At 36.0% G+C, this 17,536-nt stretch overlaps 2 protein-coding genes across 2 annotated transcripts in view; one reads left to right on the top strand and one right to left on the bottom strand.

Annotated features, from left to right (window-relative positions):
- The window catches only part of TMEM60 (transmembrane protein 60), a 200,722-nt gene that overhangs the window by 151,336 nt on the left and 31,850 nt on the right, over nucleotides 1–17,536 (bottom strand). The window lies entirely within an intron of this gene.
- Nucleotides 1–17,536, top strand: part of RSBN1L (round spermatid basic protein 1 like) — a 62,048-nt gene that overhangs the window by 24,400 nt on the left and 20,112 nt on the right. Inside the window, exons 2-3 of the mRNA XM_060157216.1 lie at nucleotides 7,013–7,129; nucleotides 14,951–15,591. Coding sequence (XP_060013199.1) covers nucleotides 7,013–7,129; nucleotides 14,951–15,591 — 758 coding nt within the window. The remainder of the gene's footprint in view (nucleotides 1–7,012; nucleotides 7,130–14,950; nucleotides 15,592–17,536) is intronic.

The following is a 17,536-nucleotide window of genomic DNA, read 5'->3' as shown; positions in this document are numbered from 1 at the left end:
TTAAAAGTTCTTGTTTTTTAAATTTCCTGATTCAGTTCAGCTTGAGTATTTTAGGGAAGTACAATCAGCTTGTCTTTGCCTTGCCTAGGGTACCTGAGCCTTGAGGCCTGTTCAGTTCCTCCAGAAAATGAAAGTTTCAGTGTTTGTCTTAAAGGGTGAGATTGAAATGATCACTTGAATGTTTGGGGTGAGGGTGGGAGAACTGGGAAGTCCAACTCTTTCTTATATAAACTTATAAACAATTTCCCTTGTTTTAAGATCCCTGTATGTGCGTATGTGTGTGTGTGTATACATACATATACAGACGTATACACATAAATGTGTGTATATGTGTGTGTGTTTATATATATACACACAGTATACATATATATGTCAGATTTGGGATCCTTTTATAGATTTACATTTATCAACTTGCAGTTTTCGTCTAACGTATCATGAACATTTCCCCCATGATGTTAACTGTTATTTAAACATGATTTTTAATGGCTTCATAATTTTCCATTTCTGAATATAACCAAATTTATCTAACCAATCTCCATTATTAAACATTTGTTATTTACAGTTTTTCACTGTTAAAAATAATGTGGGATGAAGACCCTTGTATGTGTATTTTTGTGCAGGCTTGGTTTTCTTTTTATTAATCTTAGTTGTGGAATTGTGGGATCAAAGGAATGATGAGTTTTAATATTTTTCCAACATATTGTTAAATTGCTCTCCAGTAAAGACTATCAGTTTACGCTCATCACTGTGTAGAAGTGCCTATTTCGCTTCACCTTTGCCAAGCAGCACTGGTTACTGTTATTTTTAAGAAAAATGGTCTTTTAAAAAATTTTGTGTCCATGTAAGATGATGGATATTCACTAAACTTACTGTGGTAATCAGTTCATCCTGTATGTAAGTCAGATCATTATGCTGTATACACGTTAAGCTTATTCAGTGCTGTTTGTCAGTGGTATCTCAATAAAAATGGTCAATTTGATAGGTGAAGAAATGATTTCATGTTATTTTAATTGAGCTTTTCTTCATGTTTGACATTAGCATTCTTTGAAATTTGCTTGTTTTGTGTCCTTTGTATCTTTTCCTATTTTCTTTTTAAAATTTTATTTTTCTATTTTTAATTTTTTTGGTGGTAAATTGTGAAAGTTTTTTATATAAAAAGAACTCTGCATAAAAAAGAAATCAGCCCACTGTCTTTTGGGGAAAATTATTTGTCTTTATTGAGACTTACCCAGAAAAATTTTGGATCCCTACTGTTATTGGAGGAATAGCTGTATTAAATCTTAGAACTGTTTGTCAGAAATGACCAAGTCAGTTAGAAAAGGGATATACATTTGAAGAACTACTACTGAAAGACTTTCAGGACTAAGAATTCCCTTCCTTGCCATGGAAAAGAAGGAAGGATTAACAAAGATCAACTTAGAGCACCTTATTGGAGAGAAAGTCATGATGTACTGTAGAAAATAACAGTAATTTCTCACTTTTATTACAGGACTCGTTTCATGCATTGAACAAGCATTTATTGAGGGAGAGCCTTCTCTACCCTCAAGGAATGTACACTGGTGGGGTTAGGAATGATGCTAAGAAGAAAGATATGTTTGTAACTAACTAGAATACGGTGTGATATAGAGAACCTGCTTGCTGTATTATAGCACAATGGACCTGGTCTAGTTTCTTAGCACAGAACAAATGAGAATGAGCCTATCAGTGACTGCCAGAAGTTAGAGCTGTCACGTCTTTTACCTGGAGTGATAAGAGACAGGTGAGACAATAAAAATGAAATGATTCTCAGCTGCTATTTAGTTTTGACCAGTTAATTTTTTCTTCTGTTTTTGAGGTCAATATGAGGATGACAGTGAGAGTTAAAATTTTTGTCAAAATGAAAAGAGTAAATTATATTTCTTATATTTTTGAAAGCAGGGATGTATGTAGTACATTTTTTAAAGTAATTAGAACTGTTAAAAAATGGGTGGCAATCTCCTGTTATCTGGAAATCTGTGAATTAATTCTGAAGATTCCAGATGAATGGTTTGTTGATGTATTATTTGATCAGTCTCTTAAAAGTATTTACAAAGCGTTTTATGTTTTGCTTTCTTACTGGAGCAGTTCATATAATACTTGTGTGTGTGTGTGTTTTTCATCCCTACATTATTATAATGACATTAATACTTGTGGAGACAAGTGAATTTTATTATAATCAGATGAAAACATTTATTTTGTTATTTAAGAACTGGTTTCCAAAGTGGTACTTATAATAAAAATCAACTGATACCTTGTCGATTTTAAGATTCTTTAGTGCAGCACTATTACTCATTTTTATCTCATACACGTAAATGCTTAATAGAAGTGTATTGGGTGAGTGAAATACATGTTACATTGATGCATATGTGGCATATACTGCTAAATCATAAGTTGACCATATGTTTGAAAATCCCATTTATATTTTGTTTGAAATTATTTTCATCAGCTTTCTTTTTTATATCTTAACTTCTACGTATAAGGTATGTCTTTAGCCCATGTGTGTTTTTCCACATATATAATTTAAAGTATGTTGTGAGTTGATAATGACTTATTTATTCCTTCTCTTTCCCTCCATTCTTAGATTCCTTTTGCATCTTTAAATTCAAATCATATCATGGGTCTCTTAGCATCTGTGTTCCGTCTGTCCCCTATCCCCCTTTGTATTTTCGAATAAAAAGTGTCCTTATGTTAAATTGGGCTTTTCAAAACAGATAATTTGTTGTTCTTATGGTGGAATAATTCTCACTTTTATTCTAAGAATTGTGATGGGAAGATGAGCTAGAAATTCTTTCCAAGCCTTAGATTAAATCATGAAGGATAAAACTGTACAAATTCATGGTCATGAAAAGAAGTAAAAACTTAAGAATGACACTTGTTAAAGAACAATGTATAACTGTAAACTTGATGCCAGGGAGTCTTTTCCTTGTGAAAAGACCTCGAAGTGGCTTTTATAAATATGAATGCATGACAGTGTGGTAGCAGCAGACTTGAGGTTTTATAGACAGCGAGGTTCTGACTTGTTATGGCCCCAACTAGAGAGCATGCGTGCCACAAACTACAGAGCCTATGCGCTCTGGAGCTCCGGTGCCACAACTAGAGAGAGAAAACCCTTCAGGCCACAACTAGAGAGAAACCCACGTGCCGCAACTAAGACCCGACGCAGCCAAAAAATATAAAGTCTTTATTTAAAAAAAAGATAAAGAAATGCTTTTCTACTATGTATATATAGACTGATTTGTTTTTGCTTCCTTTGCTTTGAAGGTTTTGGGTGTAGTATAGGGTAGGAGGTAAATGCAGTTATGTTGTCAGTCACTCTTATAGTCTTGACTATGCCACTGTTTTTGTTTCCATAGGTGTTTTTTGTATAATGACTTCACACCTTCAACTTATTTTTACTTGAACTATTTAATACCATACTTAAAGGCATATTTCAAAACCCCTTTTCCTGTATTACAAAACTAATATGCTCCTATTGCAGAAACTTAGAAACTTTTTGCCACTTAAAAGTAATGGCTTACAAAAAGAAATGAAATTGAGTTATTTGTAGTGAGGTGGATGGACCTAGAGTCTGTCCTACAGAGTGAAGTAAGTCAGAAAGAGAAAAACAAATACTGTATGCTAACACATATATATGGCATCTAAAAAAAAAAAAGGTTCTGAAGAACCTAGAGGCAGGACAGAAATAAAGACGCAGACATAGAGAATGGACTTGAGGACACGGGGACGGGGAAGGATAAGCTGGGACGAAGTGAGAGAGTGGCATTGACATATATACATTACCAAATGTAAAATAGATAGCTAGTGGGAAGCAGCCGCATAGCACAGAGAGATCAGCTCTGTGCTTTGTGACCACCTAGAGGGGTGGGATAGGGAGGGTGGGAGGGAGACGCAAGAGGGAGGGTATATGGGGATATATGTATATGTATAGCTGATTCACTTCGTTATACAGCAGAAACTAACACACCATTGTAAAGCAATTATACTCCAATAAAGATGTTAAAAAAATAAAAGTAATGGCTTTTAATGATTTGCAGTATTATCTTTCAGTCTGTTTTCTGAATGTGTATATTAATCATAAATTTTAAAAAATTGTGATGTGTAGAGGCAGGAGGTATATATGAGAAATCTCTGTCTTCTGTTCCATTTTGCTGGGAACCTAAAACTACTCTAAAAAATAAAGTCTATAATGTCTATAAATAAGTATATTTATAAATAAAGTCTATAAAAATTGGGTCATATTATATTATAGTTTTATTTCCTGAGAAACTAGTTTAATTTTATTCTGAAAAAAATTTGACATATAAAAAATGACATATATCATATTCTTTATATATGTCATTAAAATTCTATAGTTATTTTAATCTGTGGGGTTGGAAGTCAGGATCGTGGTTACCCTTAGCCGTGCTGCATAATAAAGACTGGAAGTGGGTACCTGAGATGGGTTCCGGGTGCTGTTCATTTTTGTGAAAATTGAACTGTATACTTACGTGCTTTTTTCTGTATGTATATTATACTTTAATAAACTTTTAAAAGTTTAATAATTATTGAAATAATACTTTTAGGTTAATAAGATTAATAGGGAAAAGAAATGCTGAGACATTTCAGATGACTCTTTTCTTCAGTTGTGGTTAATGATATATAACTAGTTCATTTAAAAATGTGTAGTTACTTAGGCAATATTAACTTATATATGTGTCTGAGCTCCAGCTATTTGTACTGACATTTTATGGCTGGATGACAGCCTATGACATGTTTTCAAGGACTTTAAAACAGCAAAAAGTAAGAGCAGTGAGCCAATCTGAAGTGTGAGAACAGCTTAATCTATTCTAGAATTTTAGAATAAGCTGTATATGAACATATGAGGACTTTATCTAGCTTTTTCATCTCTGTGTCCCTAACTTTTTCTTATACTCAGCAATGTGTATTTGTTAAGTCAGTGAATCCCTGTTTTAGTTTGCTCAGCCATCAACTGTCCTCTCATCTGCTTTGAGTATTATCACTTTAAAAAAAGCACTTTGTCAGTTTGATAGGTGAAAATATGTTGTTTGAATTTGTGTTTTTTAAATTAATAAGTTTTAAAATGTTTATTAAATACATAGATTTAACTTTTTTGAGAATTATCTAGTTAAGTAGTTTGGAGAGTTGTTCAGTACGGTAGCCCCTAGACTCGTGGCTTTTTTTTTTTTTAATTAATTTAATTTTTGGCTGCTTTGGGCCTTCGTTGCTGCATGCGGGCTTTCTCTAGTTGTAGCGAGCGGGGGCTGCTCTTCATTGTGGTATGCGGGTTTCTCATTGCGGTGGCTTCTCTTGTTGTGGAGCATGGGCTCTAGGCGAGCGGGCTTCAGTAGTTGTGGCACGTGGGCTCAGTAGTTGTGGCTTGCCAGCTCTAGAGCGCAGGCTCAGTAGTTGTGGCGCATGGGCTTAGTTGATCCGCGGCATGTGGGATCTTCCCGGATCAGGGCTCGAACCCATGTCTCCTGCATTGGCAGGTGGATTCTTAACTACTGTGCCACCAGGGAAGTCCTCATGTGGCTTTTGAACAGTTAAAGTTGAGCTACTTTGAATTGAAATGTGCCATAAGTGTAAAATATAGACTGGAATTTGAAATCTTATTATGAAAAAAGGAATGTAAAATATCTCAGTAAGTTTTTAGTATTGGTTCCATGTTGAAATGATGTTTTAGATATATTGGCTAAATAAAATATTATTAAAATTAATTTCACTAGTTTTGTTTTGTTTCTAATGTGACTACTAGAAAATTTAAATTTACGTATGTGGTAACCATTATATTTCTGTTTGCAGAGCTGATCAAGACAGTAATCTAAACATTAGGTGACTAGGACCTGAACTTAGGGTAGTATTTATAGAAAGAGAAGTAAGGAGGGATTTTAAGAAATTATGCAATTGGCATATATGTTATATACTCTTGGGTGTTACATTACAGGCTTTTTGCAGTTTTGTGTGTTTCCATCATAGCTTTGTAACCAGTAGTAAGCTTTTTGAAGACAAGGATTTTATCACTATTTTAAAATTCTCCTCTGCATTTCGTCTTTTGCTGGGTGCATAGGAGCTTGATTGAACAACAATAATTAAAAGGACATCGAGGGCTTCCCTGGTGGCGCAGTGGTTGAGAGTCCGCCTGCCGATGCAGGGGACACGGGTTCGTGCCCAGGTCCGGGAAGATCCCACATGCCGCGGAGCGGCTAGGCCCGTGAGCCATGGCCGCTGAGCCTGTGCGTCCGGAGTCTGTGCTCCGCAACGAGAGAGGCCACAACAGTGAAAGGCCCGCGTACCGCAACAAAAAAACAAAAAAAAAGAACATCGAATAATTTTATATACACAAAGTTTGAATTTTTAGAATGCAGGTCAATGATTCTTAGAGTTCCTATACCCTTTATTTTAATATCATAATATCACCAGTTAGCCATGTCAGTCATATCTTTTTTAAAAGGTGCAAGTATAAGGGAACTAACGTCTAGTCTTATATATATACCAGGCTCTGGGTAGTCATTTTATATCTTTCTTCATTTAGTCCTTGTAGTAACCCATGAGAAAGATATCAACCATTATTTTACATATTAGAATATTGAGAATGAGTATTTTTTCCAGTGTTATATGTTAACCAATCCAGATATGCCCAGCTTCAAAATTAGCCCCTTTTCCGTTGTAGTTTACTCTCTCGATTAAAGTTAGCCACTTACTTTAAGTGATTTGAAGTTAGTTTGTTGTTGTATTGGACATGAAGTATGTGAAGAATAATCTTTAGGATAAAATGTGTAGTGATAAATTTTGATAGTTTATGATGTATTATATATTCCGGTGTTCAATATATGAAAGGAAATTTATAAATAACTAAAACCTTAGAGAAAGAAAAAAAAGCCTGTTTGTTTTTCATTCTAATTTTCTTGGTGTGTTGTAATTCTAGAAATTTCACTGTAGTTCATGAAAAAAATAAAATTTTAAAATAGTTTTAAATATTTATTTTGTCTTTTAGATAAAATCAAAGACAAAATTAAAGAAAGGGATAAAGAAAAGGAAAGAGAAAAAAAGAAGCATAAAATAATGAATGAGATCAAGAAAGAAAATGGAGAAGTAAAGATTTTGCTGAAAAGTAAGTTTATATTAAGTGATTTCAGTTGTACTGTGTTACATTGTTCAGTATATATGTATTGGCTTAGTGAGTAAGTAAGAAATGTTATTTGGTGCTGAATTTTGCTGGGAATAAACATTTGTGGTCAGACTATGAAAGGTAAATATAATAGTGGGGTTTTCTAATCTGTGTAGTAATATGTCTTTAGTATATTTATTTAGTGAGTTATTAGAAAGTACTAAAGGTAATTATAAGGTTCCTTAAATTATTTGAAAATAGGTTCTCTAACTCTGTGTTTATATTACTAGTCTTTATCCATATTTAGATAATCTAAAATAAAAGGCTAAAGAAATTTTTAGCATGATAGTTATGGTGGAGGAAGAGATCTTACCAATATTTGATGATAATCACCATAGCATAGTCTGGGATTTAGAGGGAGCATTTTACTCTGAGCTAAATAAGAAGGTGTTGTTTTACTGTTTGTTTCTTGCATGCTTAAGAATATCCTCTTTTTGTTTCCTGTTTTTTCTCATTACAACTATTTTTAGTTGTTGTTTATACATAGGGGTGGATGGTGAGGTAATAATATAAATCCTGTCAATAAATCTGAACTTTTCCAGAGAGAATTTGTGATAGAAGGATAGTTTTAAATTCACTCAGATAGCAAGGTAAGAAGAATCAGTGGCATTTGGTTGCTAGATAGCTAGCAAATTCATTTGCTGCCTCATCAAGTTAACAATTTGTGGATCAGAACACGTTGACTTTGATTAATTTCATATTGAATTTATGTGTGGATAAGCCTTTCTATCTGCATAAGGGAGAAAAGGCCATAGCACTGTAGGTGCAATGAAATTACTGGTTAATTTATATTATTTAAGGTAAACAGTATTAGATTCTATAATTTCATTTCATTCTTTGTCATGTTTCCAGATGTTCTTTGGTGGCACTTTGTCTAAGCTCTATTTTCTACTTGTCAGAACTTTATTTTCTATAAAATTCTTTTGACCTTGAAGAAACATGTCAGAGCTTAAGTTGATGGCTACTTGGTGAATGCTCATGGTCCTTTTGTTCTATTTTTTTGCCAGTGTGTTTTATCTATGTTGTCTAAATAGACTGTAAGCCTTTGAGGCAGGAGTTGAATATAATCACACTAGTGCTCTACAGCAGCTAATGATTAACACTTGAAATGTTTTCTTACCTTTACCCTCTTGGTTTAGTCAAATAGTCATTTTTTATTGGTTTAGTCATATAGTCATTTTGTTATCCGTTTGTACAGTGATGTAAATTCCTGTCACTTGGTTGAATGTTAGATTCCTAACATACGATTAATGTGAAGTATGTGAACGTAGAAATTACATGTGCAATCAGAATTTTAAATAGCCTGAAAAGTGGAGATTTTCCAGTAATATACAGTGGTAACCTTGACTTTGAAGTAAATGAAAAATTTAAGAGGTATTTTGAACCGAGCTAAACTAAAACCTAGTGATGATAGAGGGGAAAAAAAGAGATAGATTTGGAAATAAATTGGTGACCTCTGGGATGACCATAGGAAAATCTATTTATTGTAAAATGGAGGTAAATAATAATTTAATTACTGTCTTACAGGGTTGCAGAGATTAAATGAGGTAAAGTAAGGGGGAAGTGCCAAGTACAGTTGTCTAGCCCTCAGGTATTCAATAAGTAGCTATGAATGTTACTTATAAACACATGAAAGATTAACTCTTGTGATTAAAAACAATGACAAAACTATCTCCCCTCCTAGTGGGTAGTATATAGATAATTAAATGAATAAAAACATGATTAATTTGAGAAATTGTGCCTGTCCCATGGTAAGCACTGAGTAAGTGTAAGCTATTGTTACCATCTGGCAAAAACAATTTGTTCTGCTTGTGTGGCCGGCCATTTCCCAAGTGAGCCTTATGATCAGGGAAAGGCATCCTTTGTTACTGGTGTCCTGGAGCAACAAGAGAATCAGTTAAGTGGGGGCAGTAAGTATCCTATTATTTACTACTTTATGTCCCTTTTTCTCTTACGGCTTTCAACTTTTATTCTCTCCTTAAAATTTTCTCCTTCTGATAATGCTAACAATTGCAAGCTATGGCAGACGCAGGCATTGATTGATTGGTGATGACACTTGAATATCTGACAGTAGATGCTAACTCTCACTCCATGGGACTTCCCTGGTGGCCCAGTGGTTAAGAGTCTGTGCTTCCATTGCAGGGGGCACGGTTTGATCCTAGTCCAGGAACTAAGGTCCCGCATGCTGCGGGGCACGGCCAAAAAAAAAAGAAATTTTTTTTAAAAGGGGGAAAAAAATAAAGTAACTAACTGTTAACTCCACACCAGTCTTATTTCTTCCACATTTTCATTAAAAACTGTGTTATGACTAGAAATATGTACATGATTATATACATGCCAGAAATGTTTTATTGATGCAGAAATCTTGTAAATGTTTTTCACTGATAAAATAGGAGTTTGCTTTATTAGAAACAGTTTAAAGGAACAAATAAATTTGAAACATAAGCTTATTTAGCTCATCCTTTTATATCTAATGTCTACCAACTACTTTTTCTGAGTACACTTATGTGTTTCAGCCGTTTTATGTTGTTTATTGATAAGGTGTGAGAACATGGATGTTATGATTATAGTATTCTTGAGAGTAAATTTTATCATTATAGCATATCAGTGAAGCTTGCTGACGAGCAGGTAGAAAGGGGATGAAAAGAAGCCAGTGTTCAAGGTTATTGGTAGTGTACTAAAGGTCACAGGTAGGTAATTCATGACAGGAGGAGCGAAGATGTTGCTGTGTCAAAAAAGGAAAGTCATTCCCCAAAGACCAAAGGTTGAAAATAGCTAAGCTAATTACTGCTTTCTGTGTATGATAATGGAATTTTATATATATATATATATATATATTACTTCCCATATTAGATATGAAATCATATCCAGTATCTCTGGGCAACCTTTATTTTTCCTTTATTCACACTAAAAATATACTAAGGTTAGGAGTGGAAATTAATTCCAGTGATTTTGTGATTTTTAAAGATTTTTAAAAAATAATTTGCCATTAACAACGCATGCTGTTTTTTTAATCTGTTTGTGTGTGGTTTTTTTCTGTCTCTGTATGAGTTCTTCTTTCTTCTGATTGTGTGTGTGTCTCCGTTTCTCTCTGTGTCAGATTCTCTCTTTGGCTATCTGTGCATGTGTGTGTCTGCTTGGTGTGTGTGTGTATATGTGTGTGTTTGAGGTCCACTATGCATATGTGTGTGGCTCTTTGTGGGGAGTGTCTCCCATCAACCTTATACTTTTATACTTTTCGAGGGTCCATATTACTTAGCAATTCTTTCCGTTATAGGTATTTACCAGGATCCTTTAAAAAAAACACTGTAGTTCTGATTTATTGGGCTCCGTTTGAAGAATTATGAATTTAGAGTAAATATGTACTTTAAATACCTTTTAGTATAAGAGAAAAACATTAGCATTCAAAATGATCTTATCTCCTTAAGTATTTAAAAATTTCCTACATATGTATCTGTTGCATTTCATGTATCATTCCAAGACATTAAATGAGTGAGAGATTGTATAAAACTTTAAAAAAAATTACCTAGTAAAGGCTAGTGCCTTGATTTGATTTAAATGTAAAGAATGCATTTTACCTGTACCCACTGAGGGGGGATCCCCAAGACTACCCCCAGGTTTGATGATTTGCTGGGAGGATTCACAAGACTCAGCATAAATTTGTACTCATGGCTGTGATTTATTATAGTGGAGTATATAAAGTAAAATTAGTAAGGAGAAAAGGCAACATGTGGCAATTTCTGGAGGAAGCTAGGCACAAGCTTCCAAGAGTCCTCTCCTAGTGGAGTCACAAAGGATGCACTTAATTCTTCCAGCAGTGAATTGTGATAAAATATGTGAAATGTTGTCTACCAGGGAAGCTCATTAGAAACTCAATAGTCAGGGTGCCTACTGGGAGCTGGTCACATAGGCACCCCCTGTGTAGCATGTAGCAAAATTCCAGAAGGAAAACAGGTGTTCAGTGTAAACCATATTGTTTGCACAAACAGTTCAGGTACACTGAGCCACTCTTATCAAGGAATGGTAGTAACCTTCCCAGAATACAAGTTCTCAGATACCAGCCAGAGGCCACCCTTGCAAGCAGGCCTAAGGATAGCAGTCTCAGATGTGTTATGTTTAACTCTTTTCTGCACACTGTGCTCACTTTAGTATTTAATTACAGAGTAGTTTGTCATGGAAGTTTAATTACTTGATGCTCAATATAATAGTCTCTTGACTAATTTCTTATTAGTTTGTATTTTCCAGTTTCTATTATACTACTACTGTTTTCATCCATCCTTGTGACTAAGAAATAGACAAACTGTTGTACCTATTTTGTTTTAAAGTAACATGACTGGATATTTACTATTTTAACTTTAAAATATGTGTTAGTTGTAAATATAATAGGATATTAAGCTTATTTTTTCATTCAAATGAAATTCTGCTTATTTTGGCAAACCATTTAATTTGTACAATTTTACATGTATTTCCAGTTTAGTTATTAATTATACCTAAGCCCGTTAAACTTTAAGTCCTGTTTTTTTCTGGGTTTTTTTTTGTTTTTTTTTTTTGGTACGCGGGCCTCTCACTGTTGTGGCCTCTCCCTTTGCGGAGCACAGGCTCGGTTCGCGCAGGCTCAGCAGCCATGGCTCACGGGCCCAGCCGCTCCGCGGCATGCGGGATCCTCCTGGGCTGGGGCACGAACCCATGTCCCCTGCATCGGCAGGCAGACTCTCAACCACTGCGCCACCAGGGAAGCCCTAAAGAACCTACTCTTTTTTTTTGCGTTACGCGGGCCTCTCACTGTTGTGGCCTCTCCCATTGCGGAGCACAGGCTCCAGATGCGCAGGCTCAGCGGCCATGTGGGATCTTCCCTGACCGGGGCACGAACCCGTGTCCCCTGCATCGGCAGGCGGACTCTCAACCACTGCGCCACCAGGGAAGCCCTAAGTCCTGTTTTTTAATACACTACTGTCTTTTTTGCTTGACTCATTTGGATTTTACTTACATATATTGACTATAAACCTCTTTTATCTTTCATTTTGATTAACTCCCAGTTTTTTTTTGTTTTTTTTTTTTGCGGTACGCGGGCCTCTCACTGCTGTGGCGTCTCCCGTTGCGGAGCACAGGCTCCAGACGCGCAGGCTCAGCGGCCATGGCTCACGGGCCCCGCCGCTCCGCGGCATGTGGGATCTTCCCGAACCGGGGCACGAACCTGCGTCCCCTGTATCGGCAGGCGGACTCTCAACCACTGCGCCACCAGGGAAGCCCTTAACTTTTTACTATTAATTTTTTCCTAAGATTTTAACCTGAATCTGATGTTTTGATAGTTTATACCTGGGTAGCAAGTATGAATTTGTTAATATATTTTAAAACTACTTACATATAGACTCGAGAAAATTAACACTGTATTAAGTGTTGTATTTTATGACTTTGCAAACCTGCATAATCAATAATGTTGACAGATTTTTAGTTTTGCTTTTCATAATGATACCAATTTTTAGAAGAGATAGTTTATTATTAACATTAAACTTTGCTTTTTCAAGAATTGCTATGAACTTGAGAGAATATTTATGGTTGTTGTTTCAGGGTTAGGATTTAGTGATAGTATTCATATGGTGAAAAACTGACTGAATGGGAGACAAGGGAAAAAACCTATGAACTTCAGGTAGTCTGTTGGTGAGAGAAATCTTTGCATTCATGGAGTCATTAAATGTTCATCTGTAGCAGTGTACTAGATGCCAGGAGGGATTTGATGATTGGTAAAAAAAAGTGTTTCACTCTGAATTCATCAAAGTTACTTGTTTCACTCATACAGTATCCTGAAGGACATATATTATACAGGCATCCTATGAATGAAAAAATAATAACTTTATATGACCATATTCATAGATATAGAATATATAATAACATGAGCTTAGAGTGAAGTGATTTCAGTTCCAGCTACAAAGATGAGGGAAAACAAAATAAAGAAGATGATGTAAGAGTAGTCTTTAAAGGATGGGTAAGAAAGAGTTCAGTGGTAAGTACTAGGCAGGGCAAGGATATTTTAGGGAAAGAAAATGCCTTTGCCAGTAGTAGGAAGATAAAGTAGGACTAGGTATGTTTCATAAGAAGTTGTAAGTAGTGCAGATTGGACCAGAGCATGGCGTACTTGAGGGCATTGACTCTGGATTCCAGACTGAAGAGGTTGTATTTGAGAACGCTTGAAAGCAGTTGAGTCAAGGGATGAACATGATCAAAGCAATATATAAAGCGTATAGAATGATTAATATGGCTCCCGCATTAAGGATGAGAGATAGTCATGAGGCTTTTAGACCAAAAATTAAGGCAGTAGTATCATGGAAGTAAAAAATAATCAAGGATGAGTTGGGTAATTACATAAAACATTGGAGAGATCAGGAAGAGCGATTTGAGAGAATATCATTGGATTTGATATATGAACATTCTGGGAAAGTAAATTTGAGTAGACTGGAAGCAGACCCAGAATTTAGGGGATAAGAATGGTCAGTTAATAAAGGAAAGGCACTGGGCATTGCAGTTTTTTATAAGAAGTTTGATGGTCAAAAGAAGAGGATAGAGAACTTTAAGCAAGGGTTTTGGAGTTGATGGGATGGACTTATTTTGGGGAAGTAGGCAGGACATCTCATTCACCAGAGACAGAAAAGAATAATAGAGATATGTGAGGATGGAAGAATTTGGCTAAAGAAGCAGGTTGAGAAAACTTAATTCATGACAGGTTATCTATAAAAGTGAAATAACAGATGGAAACAGTGAATGCCTTCTTTCCTCAACTGTTATCTTAATGGCTTTTTTCATATTATCTTAGGAAGCATAATATTTTCTCGTGAGGATGTTTACTCTTTTCTATTTTTCTTATCGTATAGAAATAAGTATACTGTGATAATGTTGTATTTATATATGTACACTTAAATTCTATAGCTGTATAGCCTCTGTGGATTAATCTTTTATTCTTTGGATTTCTGAATTACTGAGCCCGGGGTCTACTTGCCTTTGGTTACAGAAACTCATTAATATATAAACTTACTATGACCCATGTCTTTTTCTTTCTTTCTTTCCTTTTTTAAATGTCTCTCTTTACCAGTACATGGATATCATTTGTACTTAGGACATGATAAATGATTCTAATTTTGTCATCTCTTATGGTACCTTGTTAGGTCGTCACTGGAAACTTTGTAGGCTCTAGTAGATCTAACATAGCCCATTTAGGATGAAAGAGTACTTTACCAAGGAGGACACATGGTAAAAAGCTAAGGAATTGCTATGTTTGTTGCTGATACACTATGCAAGTATTTTTCTCCTTTTATGATTTGTAAGTCTTGACACCTATATGCAATTTTTAAGAATTTAAAGTAAAAATGATATATATCGATGGAAAACATCTGCAGGGCATTGTTCATATTGACTTTTGTTCATCTTTCCATTTCTGACTTTCTGTATTTAGAATTTGAAGATTATGGTTTCTAAAGCATTCGTTTCGTTACTTCAGTAAATACTGATTGAGCATCTGCTACATGTCAGAATGGTACCATGCACTCTAGGCATAACTTTTTCTTAAGCCTTCCTCTGTGTGTGTGTGCCTGTGTGTGTGGAGAGAGAGGGAAAGAACCTGACTAAATTATGATTGTCAATACTGTGTAAAACAAGCCCCAAATATAAACTTCATTCTGAGTGAATTTTGCTTATTTATTATAAAACAATTCCTAAAGCATGGTTTTTAAAGAAACTAAAATACAGAGTTTCAAAAAAAATGTTTCCCAACAGGTGGGAAGGAGAAACCAAAAACAAGTGTAGAAGACTTACAAATTAAGAAGGCAAAGAAGAAGAAGAAAAAGAAACACAAAGAGAATGAAAAACGGAAGCGTCCAAAAATGTATAGCAAATCTATTCAAACCATCTGCTCAGGATTGCTGTCTGATGTTGAAGATCAAGAAGCCAAAGGCATCCTAAGTGATAACATAAAGGATTACAGTGGAAAGAATTTGGATACCAAGAACTATGATTCCAAAATTCCAGAGAACAGTGAGTTTCCATTTGTCTCATTAAAGGAGCCACGGGTTCAGAACAACCTCAAAAGGTTGGACACTTTGGAGTTCAAACAGCTCATTCATATTGAGCACCAGCCTAATGGAGGTGCATCAGTTATCCACGCCTACAGCAATGAACTCTCCCACCTGTCTCCTGTGGAGATGGAGAGGTTTGCAGAAGAGTTTGTGGGTCTGGTGTTCAGTGAAAACGAGAACTCTGCAGCTTTCTATGTAATGGGTATTGTTCATGGGGCAGCTACTTATTTACCTGATTTTTTAGACTACTTTTCATTTAATTTTCCCAATTCACCAGTGAAAATGGAGATATTGGGAAAGAAGGATATAGAGACAACAACTATGTCCAATTTTCATGCTCAGGTAAGAGGTTTTAGTTTTTTTATTTTAACTTTTAATTATATGTTTTAGGCAAGTTTCTGTTCTTTGTTCCTCATTTTGCTATAGGTTTGAAATAAAGAGATAAGAATATAATGAAACCTCTTGGGAATATTAAGAATAAATTACTTTCTTGATGTGAATGCTAGAGGTTAAATTTCAGCTTCTATTTATCTGTGTTTTTTTTTTTTTTTAAAGAAAATCAGTGAAATAATTAAGATTCTGTTGTCCTTTTTACCGTGGATTTATTTTGGAAGTGAAATGAATTTCGCTATGTATTTTTCCAGTCCATACAATAGTTCTCTTACTTGAACATCACTTAAAATTGTCTTCTTGCTTTATGCAGTAATGCTTTAATGCTTAGCATTGGATTCATCATGTGGAAGGTGCTGAATAAATGTTGGCTATTAAATATATTGTGATACAAAGGAATCATCAGTTAAATATGTGATTATGTGAGAAAATGAGCAGACCAGTGCATATATTGAGCTACTTTCTATTTCCTACCCTTCTCTGTGTTGTGGAATATAGATTATTTTAAAAGCAGAGACAGGGCTTCCCTGGTGGCGCAGTGGTTGAGAGTCCGCCTGCCAATGCAGGGGACACGGGTTCGTGCCCTGGTCCGGGAAGATCCCACGTGCTGCGGAGCGGCGGGGCCTGTGAGCCATGGCTGCTGAGCCTGCGCGTCCGGAGCCTGTGCTCCGCAATGGGAGAGGCCACAGCGGTGACAGGCCTGCGTACTGCAAAAAAAGCAGAGGCAGAATCCAGTCCGCTGGCTCTTGGAAGTGAATGTAGGCCCATCTAAGTCTGGTGCATTGTTACTCATTCTCAGAGCAGAGACTGCTTAGGTCAAAGATCAGCCAATTTTCACATTTATTTGTGCTAAACTTTCGGTATTGTAAGTAATAATTGACATTCTAGTTTGGAAAGAGGAAAAAAGTGAAGAAAGTTTCAAAGGGATCTTTTAGTGATCAACTATCCCGAACTTTCTCAACTTAAACAAACATAGATAGGAGTAACTTAGGGTTTTAAGGTTACTCAGTGCCAGGTTACACAACAGTGCCAGGAATGGAACAGTGTGTGGCTAGGTTGTGGGTCTCAAGTCCTTGAAGTGCCACCTACCCTGGTTGCTATTACCTCTTAGGGTTCTTGGATAATATGTATGGCACAGAGGAAACTCTAGGCAGATGCATCCTCTTTGTTACCAGTTGTGGCTCTGGCCCCCTATCTAATGTGATCTGCAAGGACTGCTTTTAAATAATTAATTAATTAATTAATTAGGCTGTGTTGGGTCTTCGCTGCTGCTCCCTAGTTGTGGTGAGCGGGGACTACTCTTTGTTGTGGTGCACGGGCTTCTCATTGCAGTGGCTTCTTGTTGTGGAGCATGGGCTCTAGACGTGCGGGTTTCAGTCTTTGTAGCATGCGGGCTCAGTAGTTGTGGCTCGTGGGCTCAGTTGTTGTGGTGCATGGGCTTAGCTGCTCCGCGGCATGTGGGATCTTCCCGGACCAGGGCTCGAACGCTGTCCCCTGCATTGGCAGCTGGATTCTTAACCACTGTGCCACCAGGGAAGCCCAAGGACTGCTTTTAGTTCTGCAGCTTTAGATTTCGTGGCAGGAAGCTGCCTGTGCACGGTCCATGTGCCTTTACCTCAGTATCCTCCAGATCCAGCCATTCCTATGGTATGAAGAGGAGTATCTAGCGAAAAGCTTTCCTGAACTGGTCATTTGATGTTTCCCCAAACTGGATTTTTACTTTGCTTGTTTTTTTAAGAGCTTAGAAGACTGAGGAAGTTGTTTTCTGCAGACCAGTTTTGTTTGTTTGTTTGTTTAATTAAAACCAGAGAAGCGAAAAGAATTTGCCCTAAATTCTGTAGAAACTAAAAGAGGACAGTATAGGTAAGATGTAGCTGTTTCTATGATCTTTATAGTG

The sequence above is a fragment of the Lagenorhynchus albirostris genome, chromosome 8 (genome assembly GCF_949774975.1).
Source record: "Lagenorhynchus albirostris chromosome 8, mLagAlb1.1, whole genome shotgun sequence".
Taxonomy (NCBI): Eukaryota; Metazoa; Chordata; class Mammalia; order Artiodactyla; family Delphinidae; genus Lagenorhynchus; species Lagenorhynchus albirostris.
The sequence above is the reverse complement of the archived record's forward strand: the minus strand, read 5'-3'. Positions and strand labels throughout refer to the sequence as shown.